General features: G+C 41.8%; 1 protein-coding gene across 5 annotated transcripts in view; it reads left to right on the top strand.

Moving 5' to 3' along the window:
• The window catches only part of SNX14 (sorting nexin 14), a 64,774-nt gene that overhangs the window by 48,561 nt on the left and 1,526 nt on the right, over positions 1-14,687 (top strand). For 4 of the 5 annotated variants that reach the window (XM_055809815.1, XM_055809814.1, XM_055809812.1 and 1 more), the window contains 10 exons: positions 558-641; positions 778-878; positions 1,157-1,268; positions 3,089-3,129; positions 3,288-3,407; positions 9,127-9,250; positions 9,768-9,932; positions 10,975-11,070; positions 11,753-11,844; positions 11,999-12,055. In XM_055809815.1, coding sequence (XP_055665790.1) covers positions 558-641; positions 778-878; positions 1,157-1,268; positions 3,089-3,129; positions 3,288-3,407; positions 9,127-9,250; positions 9,768-9,932; positions 10,975-11,070; positions 11,753-11,844; positions 11,999-12,055 — 992 coding nt within the window. The remainder of the gene's footprint in view (positions 1-557; positions 642-777; positions 879-1,156; positions 1,269-3,088; positions 3,130-3,287; positions 3,408-9,126; positions 9,251-9,767; positions 9,933-10,974; positions 11,071-11,752; positions 11,845-11,998; positions 12,056-14,687) is intronic. The other variant, XM_055809813.1, reaches the window with a different exon arrangement.

The following is a 14,687-nucleotide window of genomic DNA, read 5'->3' as shown; positions in this document are numbered from 1 at the left end:
AGTTTATCAGTACCTAGATAGCAATACATCCATATTGAGTGGGGGAAATAGCATCATCCTAGGGCTACGTGGATTCGTGTTAGCGAAACTAGTATTTCCGCAATAAGCAGCAATTGTTTAAGTTAGTTAGTGATAATATTCCAGGAGGAGGAATGATTGGGATTCAAGCTGGGTAGAGGACTATTGAACAAGTGGTATTTACATAAATGATTTGGTTAAAAGTTTTAAAATAGATCTAACATAGCCCTAATAAATTCTGAAGTTGTGCAGCACTCCACTGTTTAGATTTTAGGGATCCCCTAAATGAGATGATCTTTTCCTTGCTAGTACCATATCTGTCTACCAGGTGTGCATTTTAATTTAACAATTTAATTACCTGGCTGGGATTTTTTTTTTTAACGTTACTGCAATATGAGGGACTAATATCATTGAGGTTTTGCCTTATAATAATCCAGCACATGTTTGCTGTTGCTTAATTTGTCTCTCAAGTGGCATAAAGCACGGTTACTTTTTAACGTTGGGGTTTTTTGTGTGTGTGTGTGTCCTGTCCCCCGCAGTTGGGCATGAACCTGAACACTGGTCTGTCTACAGGAGGTATCTTGAATTTTATGTGCTTGAGTCGAAGCTAACAGAATTTCACGGTATGTTCTCTGTCATCTGGAAAGCCACTTTCCCACTGCTGTGATTATCATTCAGTACTGAGCTGAAATTTAAAATAATGAAATGAATGTTTGCTGCATTACAAGAATAATTTTATCTCCTTGATACCTTTGTTAGGTACGTTTCCTGATGCTCAGCTTCCCTCAAAGAGAATCATTGGCCCCAAGAACTATGAGTTCTTAAAATCCAAGAGAGAGGAGTTTCAGGAATATCTGCAGGTATCAAACTTTTTTAGCAAAGAATATTTTAAAACTAATGATATAAAATTAATAACAGAATATCTGATATTTTCTGTTTCCAAGTAACTTGAGTAATGGAAAGGGTTCAAGTGGGCAAATAAAACTTGTTGAAGTTTTCTGTGAGTGAAAACAAATCTTTTGCAAATGACAATATCTATGGTAATACAATGTTCTTTGAATATCTTTTTGCTATAGAGAAATTAGTTTTTAAAGATTAATTTTAAAGTATTTATGCTTCTTTCCTTCTTTCTCAAAAGAAACTTCTGCAACATCCAGAACTAAGTAACAGCCAGCTTTTAGCTGATTTCCTGTCCCCTAATGGAGGAGAGACTCAGTTTCTTGATAAAATGTTGCCTGATGTGAATCTTGGTACGTAATATACTAGTTGTTTACGCTGACAAATAGTAATACTGTAGATACTGTGATTGAACAATAGAAGTAATGAACAGATAATTCTTGTGTAAGGATATGGATATGGGAAATACGAACTCTGCTCCTTCACCTATAGCTCAGCAAGCAAGATATGCTGATACTTCTTCCTTGAAGAAAAAAGACATTTTGAGATGATGGAAAAAACGTCTTTAAGTAGTTGCTTTTGAATTTTTGTGTCAGCAAGTAAGGTGATAAGATTCCTCTAACAAATTTCATAGTCTGAGTATTGTCTTCTCGGAGATTGTATTCTCAGAGAATATTGTATTCTCAGAGAAGAAGTAGTATTGTCACAAGCCAAGTCTACAAAAGTCAGTCATTGTTTACAGGTGTGATGGTATAAACAATTTCTTAATATAAACTGCCTTTGGGTGGTAATTGATTAAAATTTGTTTATTATAATCTGTAAACTGCCGTATTTAATATTTCTAGTATTAGCTAGCATTAAGATTTCTTTTAACAGGACCTACTTAATGGAATTTGAGGCAGTGGGGGGTGTGATATAGGCAGGCCAAATGGAAATTGAGAAGTCGAGAAATTCTTGATGTAACAGTTGATAATAAATTCAAAAAGTAGACTACAGTGTGACTTTACAGCTTGACTGCTGTGTAGCTGTCTCAGGATAGTGGGCCTGAGCTGGTAAGGTCAACCTCATAGCCATCGTGTCCTCGTGTATTGTAGCACGTGTGGTTTGACACCAGTGTGGTCCAGGAAGACCATGTCTGAACTGTGCTACTGCTCCTCTGCTTCTCCTGGCCGTGGTGTGAACCTGCTGGGGTGGCCGTGCTCCTAGCGTGCTTACAAAGTTGTTGAATGAGGTGGTGGTGGTCATACTCCAGTTAAAAGGTTTTGGTTTGTTTCAGACCTCCCCTCTAGATCCCACTGTACATTGTTAAAAAAGGCTTATAATTACGGTGTTTACTGTAATGCGTCTCGTGTCTGAGACTATGCTTCACTTCCATAAACAATTTTATAAAGTCTTGGCATGCCAGTAGGGCTTTTTGTGAGGATGAGGTATTTTATTATTATAATTCGATCATTGTACATACTTTCCGATGTAAATTCCAGTTTTAATGACATGTAGATAAGAAAAATATTACTGTAAACGTGGTGCTTAAAATAAAACTAATCCTAGACACTTTGATTTTTCAGCATTCAAAGTTACTGTGCTGTATCCTGGCAACCTTAACCTAAGAGCTGATTTTTAAGATCACGCTCTAGCCTAATTTGTAAAACTTTACTCACCAGTATTTTCAAGACTGGATCCTTCCAGAATCTCTCCAAATTAGCTGTTCTTTTCAGGGAAAGAGGAGAATCTCAGTTTCTGTGATTTCTTTTGTAATAGATGTTTATGAAGGATGAAGAACTTAAATCCAGAACATTTTGCCTATACTGGTGTCATATAGTACTGCTGTTACAATGCTATAGCTATTTGTTTGACCCTCTAGAAAAATTACAAAGGCAGATCTAGAGTACTTTGATATTTTTTTTAAGAAATACTCAGGTATCTTTCTTCAGTATATTTTTCATATTTTAAGTATCTTTTCTTGAAGAGTGCTAAGCACTGATTTATAAGCTAGATACATGGAAAACTTTATTTTCATAGCTCTTTGTGCCAGAAAAAAAAAATACGGATTTTAAAAACTTCTGTATTTTTAAATTAAGTACTAGACAACAAGTACATCAAATGTAGCAGAGGAAAATGTCTTTTAAGATCAGGCAATGATTAACAAAGTGGGTTTTTTTGTTTCTAATTATAGGTAAAATTATAAAATCTGTTCCAGGAAAGCTAATGAAAGAGGTAAGTCTTCCAATTTGCCAACATTTTAACTTCAGTAACTAATTTTTTGTGCTTACTAACGCACAGGCTAGTCAAAAATGTGTTTGGAAAGGCAGTGTTTTGTTTTGATTTTTTTTCTATAATTAGGCAAGTGACAGGTCACTCATATCTTATTTCAGAAGGGTCAGCATTTGGAGCCATTCATCATGAATTTTATCAACTCCTGTGAATCTCCCAAGCCTAAACCAAGTAGGCCTGAGCTCACCATTTTGAGTCCCACTTCTGAAAACAACAAGAAGGTACAGTAAGTCATTGTCCTTGCCCATGCGGCGAGCAAAAAAGATGAGGTTAGCCCCAGCTCTCCATTCCTTCTCACTGTCTATTGTGAGAGTGAGTTCACTGTTTTTCCATGCAACTTTATTCTAGTTAGCGTTTTGGTGAGTAAGTAATTGGTTCTACATACATTTATAGGTGTTCTTTTTTCTTTTCCCAAAAGCAATCTGTTTTGGTGTGGGGAGCCATTTGCTGTAAGTGGATGGAAAGTTTCAGACTTCAGTACATATCCTACAGAGCCATGATTGTTACTTAATGATGGGCACTCGAGACACATTGCCTTGGGGGATGCTGCAAGACAGTTCTGTGATCAGATCCTCAGTACCTATGCTGAAATTGTACTACCAATTTTGACTAGCAGAGGCATGTATGCATAAGGAATTCATGTGCTGACTGCTTTCTCACTGGTTTCCCATCTATCAGTTTAGCCAGAGCACAGGTGCTTACTCACACAGTAACTGTAATTATTAGATACCTGGTAATCCCAGGTTGTGCTGTGTTATGGTCTCTGCTGAGTTTTCCCATGCACGTTGTGAAATTCATCCCTCTTGCTAATTTGAAAGAGTTTTCTCTTTCTCAAGTCCACCCACACCTGGGAAGAGCTTTGTGCCAGGAGCCAGCACGCTGCGCCATTTACATCTTGTCATTTCTTGGATTTGATCTGTAAGCCACGCTGGTTTCATCTGCCAGACCATTTTAGTTCAGATCAGTGATGCTTTTTAGAAGCAAATATCCTGATCATCTCCGCTTATCCCATTTTCTGTCATACTAGGGAACTGTCTTAGAACTTATTAACTGAATTTATTTCAGATGAGGATAAGCTGGAAAGTACTGTCTAGGAATGCAGGCACCAAGGGTGTTCAGTCCAAAGGCCAGACCAGATGTAGACTGAGGTAACACCCCTCCCTGCACCTCCCAAATACATGTGGCACAGACTTCAGTTGTTCAGTTACAGAGTCACAGCATGGCCGGGGTTGGAAGGCACCTCTGGGGATCATCTCGTCCAGCCCCCTGCTAAAGCAGCTTCACCTACAGCAGGTCGCACAGTCACGTCCAGGCAGGTTTTGAATGTCTGCAGAGAAGGAGACCCCACAGCCTCTCTGGGCAGCCTGTCCCAGTGCTCTGTCACCATCAGGGTAAAGAAGTTCTTCCTCATATTCAGGTGGAACCTCTTGTGTTGCCGTTTGTGCCCGTTGCCCCTTGTCCTGTCCTGGGCACCACTGCAAGGAGCCTGGCCCCGTCCTCTGGACACTCGCCCTTAAGGTATCTGTAGACATTGACCAGATCCCCTCCCAGCCTTCTCCTCTCCAGGCTACACAGCCCCGGCTCTCTCAGCCTTCCCTCGTACAGGAGATGCTCCAGTCCCCTCACCATCTTCATAGCCCCCCGCTGGGCCCTCTCCAGCAGTTCCCTGTCTCTCTTGAACTGGGGAGCCCAGGACTGGACACAGCACTCCAGGTGTGGCCTCACCAGGGCAGAGCAGAGGGGGGAGGATCAGCTCCCCTGACCTGCTGGCCACGCTGCTCCCAACGCCCCCCAGGGTCCCATGGGCCTTCTTGGCCACCAGGACACACAGCTGGCTCGTGGGCAGCTTGCTGTCCCCCAGAACCCCCAGGCCCTTCTCCGCAGAGCTGCCTTCCAGCAGGTCACCCCTGGCCTGTGCTGGTGCATGGGGTTGTCCCTCCCCAGGTGCAGGACCTTACACTTGCCTTTGTTGAGCTTCATTAGGTTCCTCTCCTCCCAGCTCTCCAGCCTGCCCAGGTCTCTCTGAATGGGAGTGCAGCCTCCTGGTGTATCCACCACTCCCGGTTTTGTTCAGCAAAGTTCTTCAGTTTCACTTCTGTTGTGCCGTGTGATATCTTCATGAAGATAAAAGCACTGTGCGGTAGCCTGGCGCCCTTACCTCCTGGTGATGGAGATGAATGTCTGTACCAGGATTGTCTGAGCTACCTGTAAGGAGTCAATAACGGCATCAGGCAGGCAGCTGAAGAGACGAAGGTTCATGCTTTCTGAGTGCCCATCTGTGAGAAGAACATGTTATTTCATAGCAAGAAAGTTCTTCAGCACAGAATTTTTTGGTAAATGCTAGAGTCAGTTTCCAGCTGATGCTTGTATACCTTGTTTGACACAGATCTGTTTATTCTAGTGTCAACATGCTGGAGTCTGCTGGGTGTACAGTACACTTTGCCTGGTGCTTGTGCTGCCAACTCTGTTGCTGTGCCTGGGGTACACCCAGGCTACCTCGTCATCAAAGCACTGAGTAAGAAGTGCCTGAAAGTCTGTCAGGGCAGGTGGAAGCTTGAGTTCAATTAGAAATGAGCCTACTTCTCTGAGAGGTTGTCTACGTGCTGCTTCTTTTTGAATATTCCTGGTGTGTGTGTATCTTTGTACGTTTTAAACGCTGGTGGAAAACCTTCTAGTTAAAAATTCATAATGGACATGAGTAGTGAACCTTAGTACAGCCAGTAGCATCTGAATTTTGTCCTGTATCAGATTTACTAGACTGAAAGAGTTACCAACCTCTGTGGTTAAAATAAACAAGTGAACAAAAAACCCTGCTTCCCTCTCTTAAGGGATGCCAACAGGATTTTTGGCTTTCTCAGCTATGTTTCTGTTCTGAAGGTCTGTAGAGAAGCTTGATCATCTTCTGAACATAGTTTTGTCAGACTTGCTAGAATAGGTCAGGACTTCTAAGCTGACGCAGATTTTGCAAAATACACCTACAAAGGCATTGTTCTGTTGGCTTGTGATGACCTGCCAACAGCAATAAAACCTGCTTTTGGAACACCAGCAATGTAGTGTGTGTTTATGCGTAGTTACTCAGAGGAAGACACAGTTGCTTTTCAATACGCTGACTGATGTGGTTGAAACACGACATACATTCTTCTTACCGTTTTGGTATAGTCATCTGTACTTTGCAGATAAGCAGGGAAAACAGTGGAGAGGTTCACACCTCTGGCTGTGGATATTATTCAAAATTGTGGTGTTGCTTTTATCAACTTCCCACCTATGCTGGAATGTATGGGTGTGTATTTGCATTTTTTTTTGGTTTGTTTAGGCACTTTATGTAAGCATTCACACTTACTTTGCTAGCTTTTCCCATGGAGGTACAATAGATAGCCTAGCGTACCAGGGATTACTTTGGTCTCTTTCTTAATACAGGCCTTGTATCTTTCACTTGCTTCAAGAGCTTGGCTTCCATTACTAACGAGTACTAATCTGTGGAATTTCTTCATTGAAAGCCCGTTGAGAAAATTTCATGTTTATAGTCACAGTTACCATTTAAAGATACGAATATTGATAGCATTGGAAGCTTGTCTTGCTTGCCTTTATTTAGTCTATTTGCAACAGTATTATATCACATCTCAAATGTTAACATGTGTGGAAACATTTGAAAGCAAAATCCCATCCTTATCTGAATTGTGAATGTAATCTCAACTTCTGTATTAAATATCTAATTGTAAGTTTTTCACTTGGCTTTCCTCTGAGCCAAAAATCCTGGAAAATGCAAAACACCTGAGCAGAGATGTGATGCCACTTGGTTATGGCTGTGGCGTCCTTCAGACATGCATTAATAATGACTGTGAATACACACTTGCACTGGAATAGTGCGAAGTATGCATTTTATTAAAAACTGCTCATTGGCTCAGTAATTTTGGCATGCATTGATCTGCTGTTGCTTTCTAAAATGCCATGTGCAAGAGTCTAAGCTTTCAAAGCTTGACAATGATCAAGGAACCATTATATTTAAGGTGCAAGACATTATCCGTGTGCAGAGGTACATACATAGTTCAAGAGATGCTGCTACTTGTTTGGGGTGAAAGTTCAAATAACTTGTGGAAGTCAAAAAGCTTTGCCCTAAGATAGCCTTCATGTTTGTGGTTTGTTTTTTTTTTTTTTTCCTTTTTTTTAGTATAAACGTAGAGCTCACCTGCTGGACTGCTGTCAATGATTCGGTCTGGGCCGTACGCAGTCTGAAACTAGAGCTATGTTACACAACGGGCTGCTTTGAGTTGGCTCAGTGTGTATTGCCTCTGTCAGGTCATGGCGTGTATCTAAAAAATAAATGAGGTTCTTGTTTAAGTTACAGTAATTGAACTGAGATTTACCCAGTATCCTAACTTCAGTATTGAGGAGGATGTAGACATTTTATAACAGGGTGTTTTAAACAACGTACCAGGGATGCTTTCATAGTAGGCATGAATAATTATGTGTTCTTTTTAGGTTTGTTGCATTCCTGGATAACGGGGTATTAACCGTATTTGCTCTTTCATGTAATTTACCTAAGAAGTTGGTGGTGTTTAGTTTGAGTGAACTTGTGAAGATAATGCCAGCAGTTCAGCACTTAACAAAAGAGAGGGCCTGAAGAAGTGCAAGTCAAAACCTGACTTTTGCCAGATCTGATGTATTTTTTTTCCCAAGAGTGCAGAGCATTCCGGTTAGAGACTTGGATAATTCAGAGCCTGTTGTGATTTTGGTGTTTTATGGCCTTATTTCTTTCAGGGTGAATTGCTCTACAGGAAGCAAACCACATACTAACAAATTCCTTTCCTTTCCTTTCCTTGGAACTGTTTTTAATTTGGGAGTGATACAGAAAAATCTGTGTCAGTACCAACCATCTCAACCTACGCAACACTATAATGACGCTGCATTTCTTCTAGTTCTGGGATGTTTTTTTTAGAAGCTTGGCGTAAACTTTTGATATTTCTTTTCGTAATACAGAGTATTTTGTATAAATTCTTCTTTATCTTTAGATCAACAGGTTTGAGGATAAGGTAATTTAAAGTAAACTGTTAATGGTGATGGCTAGGTATTGTTAAATGCGGAGAGCCTCAGGATTCAGAGAACTCATCCTTTCCAGCTGCTGGAGCCCACAGACTTGGCAGGAGGAATGCAAGGAGCACTGCCTAGGTGCTGTGGGACTCCGTATGGGATGCAGGGAAGAGCCTCTTGGGATTTTACAAGTATTATAACGATGTATTTTGGGGAAGAACCAAAGGCAAGGAAATGGAGGGATCATGGTGTTAGGAAAATGGGAATATAGAAGGAGAAGGGAATAAAATGAGAAATGGGATAAATGGAAAGAAACCCAAACTTTGGCAGCTTACAAAGATTCATGAAGTTTTTGCTATAAATCATCAAGCTGGCAGGGGAAAAAAAAAAGTTGGATATTTTGTCCAGAAACCATTGTATTTATTTCAAAATGTAAGCCAACAGGAAATTTTAGGAACACTTGGATGTCATAGGGTTCTGCTGTGATTTAAGGTTGACAAACTCCATATCCTTTATGCCCCTCTTTGACAGAACGGGGTACTTCAAAGGAATCAAAGCCTGTGATAAAAGTCTAGAGAAATGAAGGTACCGGGAGCAAAAGGGCTCACACATTAATCTCTTGGACACCCCGCTGATTTGGTCTGAGTCCAGGTATTTTGGTTGTCTGGTATCTTGGCAACATGTGCTATGCTCTTTGGGTTTTTTCCTGCCACTTAGAGAAGTGAAGAGTTTTAAAACAAACCAACCAACCCACCCACCAAAACCCAAACCACTCCAAACCTGATTATAGTTCTTTGAAAGCTCCAGGAAAAAGCTACTTCTAATTAAAACCAAAAACCAACAAACAAGCAACTGATGGCTGTCCGTTTGCCTTTGAATGCAATGTTTTCAGTCTTATGTTTCTATTTTTAGCTTTTCAATGATTTATTCAAAAATAATGCAAACCGGTCTGAGAATACAGAAAGACGACAAAATCAGAACTACTTCATGGAAATGATGACTGTAGAAGGAGTCTATGACTACTTAATGTATGTTGGTAAGAAGTGGTTTCTCTTAATTAGTCCTGTCCTTCCTGCCAATTACGAAGTTCACATTCTTTGGTAAGAAATAAAATTCTGTTATAGTACTCATACATAACTCAGCACTTGCAAGCTTCACGCTACACAACTTAGGAACATTGTCATTCTTTAAAAGACTTTATTGCTGTGCTAAAATATCATCATTCATTATTGCTCGGTTGTTTTGTTGTATCTCTTTCTTTCTGCATCTCGAGAGTATGAGCTTATGGGAGTAGGTCCCTTCCTTTTTCTCAGATGTGCCTAGGCTGCTCGTACACTCTGGGAACTAATGAATAAAAATAGCTAAATGAAGTGTTTGATAAGCAATCTGGAGTATACAGATCTTTTTTTAGTGTTGCACTAACAAAACTAAAATATTTTTTTGGTTGTTTGCAATCTTTTTTTTTCTTTTTCTTCTTCCCCTTTGGAGTAAGTGATTCCTTTATCATCAGTATTAGGAGAACCTTATAAATGCGTGTTACTGTAACTTTGCAGGTAGGGTAGTGTTCCACATTCCTGACTGGCTGCATCATCTCTTGATGGGAGGAAGAATTCTCTTTAAAAATACATTGGAACTGTACACAGACTATTACTTGCATTATAAGTTAGAACAGCTATTTCAGGAGCACCGGTTGGTTTCTCTGATAACACTGCTGAGAGGTTAGTAAAAGTTTACATCTTTGATGTGAAAATACTGCTTTAGTTTCATATTTGAAAAAACCCTTCTGTTAAATTTCCAAGTACTAAACTTTGCAGTGCTTGACTAAAGCTAATGGAGTTTTAGAAATCAAGCGGGCCTTTAAAAAGATTACAAAAGCTCATTGCAGAAAGATGGCGAGTCAGCCATGTTGTCTGTCAGTGATTACAGAAAAAAGTATTATGAATAGTAATTTGCTAAGGTGTGCAAAAAACAAGAAGAACAGAAGTGGTTTAGTAAATCAGAGCATGAGTATTTCATGCCATCTTTAAATTACTTCTTGTGTGCACAGTCAATTTTGTTAATTTTTTTGTTCCCATTGTTGTGGTGGGCTTTTGAGAGGGCTTGAGTCTTCTTGTCCTTCAAATAAGGGAAGGGAAGAGAGGTTAAAAAGAAAAAAAAAAAAAGACCTCAGAACTGCAAAGAAGTATTATCTGACTGCAGTCTGATCTAAACAACACGTCCAGCCAAAGCTCTGGAATCAAGATGGCTCTGTCCTTATCAAGCCAAAAAGAAAGCTTGTGAAAGACAAAAAAAGGACAGGAGTAAGTCTTTAAAACTGAGCGCCTAATATTTCTGATGAAGCGATTCTTGTTTTATCATTCATAGGTAAATCTGAATTTTTTGGCAGTTCCAGAGAGCGTTTTAGCAAAAGGTACTAAACAATATAGCACAACTGTATTGTTTGTGGGTTTGAGAGTATAAGGGAAATTGTACGGAAGGAGATCATAACTAACCTAAAGTAGAATTGATCCAAACGTAGAAGATAATACTTGAAAAATTTGAAAAGAATGGAAACCAACTGGCAAAAGATCATTGTCCCCCACACAGGTGGAGTATTCTGGATTCGATCAGGCTAATGTAAGCAAAAGACTACTCTCCGGCAAGGCTAGAATTCTTTTCCAGTCGAGATCGTACAGAAAAGCAGCTCAGCTTCAAAGCTGGTTGCGTGTCAGTGACGTGAGGCTGCCTAAAGACTTCATTTTCAATGTGTCTTCACTGCAGATGCTGTGTTCTGTGAGAATACTGAACCTCGCTCTCTCCAGGATAAACAGAAGCGAGCAAAGCAGACTTTTGAAGAAATGATGAGATACATTCCAGGTTCTGTATTTAATGACCCTCTGTATGAGCGTGGCTAATTGTTCAAGCAGATGTATGACCCGGATACGGCCACGTTAGCTTTCCAAATCAAACTTAACGCTGCTGAGATCTGAGTTGACTAAAACGCTAGGTGTAGAAACCCAGGGGTCCAGTTTCACTTCAGTGTTGCTGACTGAGGTTGTAGCATGGTAATTAATAAAGACGTGATGGAAATCGAGAGCTTTACAAATGTACTTAATACCATAATTTCTTCATCTTTAGAATGGTCCTGTGGTTTGTATTTTTTCCAGATGAAAACTGGGTTAAAAAAGGCACACTGTGAAACCAGAAGATACAGCTGAGCTCTCCCTATACTGTCTAAACTAGGGAAGAGGGACCCATTTGCTAGGTTATTCAGAAAGTAATCAAAAAATTTCAGCTTGTGAAATTTTAAAAAATTAAACAATGCATTAGGACACTGATATTATTAAAAAAGTATTAATTACTTAGGTGTGAGCTGTGAAGGAAAAGAAGGATAAAAGGAGGAACCAAAGGAATGTTTGGCTTTTTTCATTTACCACTTTAGATGGATAAAATTTGAACTCTTTTCTTTAAATTAAACTTTTTTTTTAATTACTGTAGTTCTCTAACTGCAGTTGTTTTGCGGTGCTTCCTAATGATTTGTTGTTGGTATCTGGTGTAGATTTAATATGCAGGTGCATTGGGGAAGAGGCTAAATACGAAGGCATCAGGCTTCTGTTTGATGGAATGCAGCAACCAGTGCTCAACAAACAGGTAACGCGTAACACGTGAGAAACTCGCCTTTTGGCACAGTTCCTGAAGGGACTGTATGGCTGTAGCAGACGAGTGAGCTCTAATGCACAGTTAAAACCCAAAAGCACTATTGTTGCCTCGGGAGTGTTCTTAATGTTCTTTTATTTTCTTGTAGTTAACTTATGTTCTGCTGGACATCGGGATTCAAGAACTCTTTCCAGAGCTGAGTAAGGTATGTACTAACTCTGTTCAGAGCTGCAGAATTTTTCAAGCTGCTAGTGAGTCTGGTCATTGGTGCCTTTTTACTGTTGTTCCATTGTAATACTGATTTTAAATCTGGAGGAAAAAAATCTGTATTTAACTAACATGTTGAAGTCATCGAAATCTGGATTATTTACATTTTGCTCTTTACAAATCAGTCAAGGCCCATTTTGTCTAGCATAGAGCAAGCCTGAGCTGCCTTTCAGTAGAATTGGCCAGAGCAATCGGTGGTCCGGATCTCTGTGCCTGTCTTTTTGACCGATTGTCTCCACTCTGGTTTATGCCTTTCCTGATTTAGGAAGTGAATTCTTCATGCAGAGCTCAGGTTAAGCTTCAGTGTTTTTCTTGAGAATGTTTGGCAGGCGCATTTCTTCCCTCTGGTTGGGTCACTGCAATGTTAACGCCAGCTGCCCAGGTAAAGGAGAAAGAACTGGCACACCACAGTGCTGTACGAGTGCCTGTCATCAGGCTTGTGATCCATCTGACATTTGTGCTTACGTATATAAAACCTTCAGGGGGTTACGTAGTAATTTTGCAATTTGGTCTTCATGGTAAGCAGGAGGTATTAGCTAATTAACTAGATACAAGAACACAACAAACATAAACCCGCCTCACTTAAACCAGACGTTTGTTTCACGAGCCCTGTGTCCGAGAACCGGGCAGTGCCAGGAGTGGTTCGCTTTGCTGATAAACACAAACAAACCTGAGGTGTCAGAACAAGCCAGGGCGCCTTCCGTTTTCACTCGCACGAGGCCAGCTTGCTTGAAGTCTCACCTGCCTTGTGCAGCCGCTCTGTATCTGGCCGACTCGTGTCAGGGTTCAAACAGTTAAAAACAAACAAAAGACGCAGCTGACCAAGAGCGTAAGGAATGGCCCAGAGACTTGTGTGCTGCAAAAAAGACCTGACTTAGCCCTGCTGTTTCACTCCCTGTTTTTGTATCTCGGCAGCTAATAATATATGTATAGGAGCATTGGTTTTTCTTCAGTTGATGCTGAAAAAACTTGAAGGCTTTGTGTGTTGAGCATTCAAATCGTCTTTAAAGCACCAGTCAGGCCCAGAGGGTGGTGATCAGTGGAACAAAGTCTGGTTAGAGGGCGGTCACTAGGAGGTATCCCAGGTGTCAGCTGTGGGCCCAGTCCTGTTTAACATCTTCATTAGTGATCTGGGTGATGGGGTGGAGTGCAGGGCTGCTGCTGCCACAGACCTGGGAGAAGTGGCTGATACACCAGAGGGTTTTGCTGCCGTCCAGAGGGACCTCGACGGGCTGGATAAATGGGCCGACAGGAAGGAGCTTCGTGAACTTCAGCGAAGGAAAATGTCAAGTCCTGTTCCTGAGGAGGAACGACCCCAGGCACCAGCGTACGCTGGGGCCGCCCAGCTGGAAAGCAGCTCGGCAGAAAAGGACCTGGGGGTCCTTCGCGTTGGGCACCACGGTGACCATGAGCCAGCAGTGTGTCGTGCTGCAGGAAGGCAGGTGGTACCTGGGCTGCGCTAGGAGGAGCGTTGCCAGCAGGTCGAGGGAGCTGATGCTGCCCCTCTGCTCGGCACTGGTAAGGCCGCAGCTGGTGTTCTGTGTCCAGCTCTGGGCTCCTCAGTACAAGAAAGACATGGAGCTACTGGAGAGAGTCCAGTGAAGGGCCGTGGAGACGGTGAAGAGACTGCAGCGCCTGCCCTGCGAGGAAAGGCTGAGGTTGCTGCCGCTGCTCAGCCTGGCAAAGAGAAGGCTCAGGGGGAATCTCGTCAATATATACGAGTATCTCGAGAGAGAGTGCGAAGAGGATGGAGCCGGCTCTTTTCAGTGGTGCCCGGTGCCAGGACCAGAGGCAGTGGGCACAAAGTGAAACACGGGAAGTTCCCTCTGAACATCAGGAAACACTTTTTTACTGGGAGGGTGACCGAGCCCTGTCACAGGTTGCCCAGTGAGGCTGTGGAGTGTCCGTCCCTGGAGATACTCAGAAGCTGTCTGGGCATGGTCCTGGCAACCAGCTCGAGGTGGCCCTGCTTGAGGTTTGGATCAGATGACCTCCAGAGGCTCCTTCCAACCCCAGCCATGTTCTTGTGATTGCGTAACTGTGTGTATTTAAGGGAGTGATTTTTTTTTTTTCTTTCAAAACAAAAGAAAGATGATTTAATTTGTATCAGGATTATGGTTTGTACTACTTCTTAATCCATCCTTTTGTTCCATGTAACCCACACTAGCAGCAGAGTTGAGGGCTGGGCTCTCCCTGCCCCCTGTGACTGAAGCTGGTGGGAACAGAGGGAGGGAATTTGCTGGCCCAGCTTTCAGTAGAGGAACGGAAAATACTCCAACCAGAAACTTTGGCTGTTTTCCTATTTTCAATGTACTGAGAGAAGTACAGAACAAAGTACTGCTTCTGTGGTGTTTGGCAGTGAGACCTGGCCGTGAGCGTGCTAGGACCGATGGCCTGAGCGAGGCAGCTGCGGGGGGATCGCCGTGAGAAGGGAGATGCAAGGTGGAGAGGGTGTGGGGGAAGGGCAGTGGTTTTCACCTGGAACCCTGAAAAAAATTTTTTTTTCCCTCTCCAAATCACTGCCAACTGACTGTGAAGCCACTTGGGAAGGGAATTGTTTCCTCCCAGCA

This window comes from Falco peregrinus, chromosome 7 (assembly GCF_023634155.1).
Source record: "Falco peregrinus isolate bFalPer1 chromosome 7, bFalPer1.pri, whole genome shotgun sequence".
NCBI lineage: Eukaryota > Metazoa > Chordata > Aves > Falconiformes > Falconidae > Falco > Falco peregrinus.
This window is presented reverse-complemented; position numbering and strand designations above follow the sequence as displayed.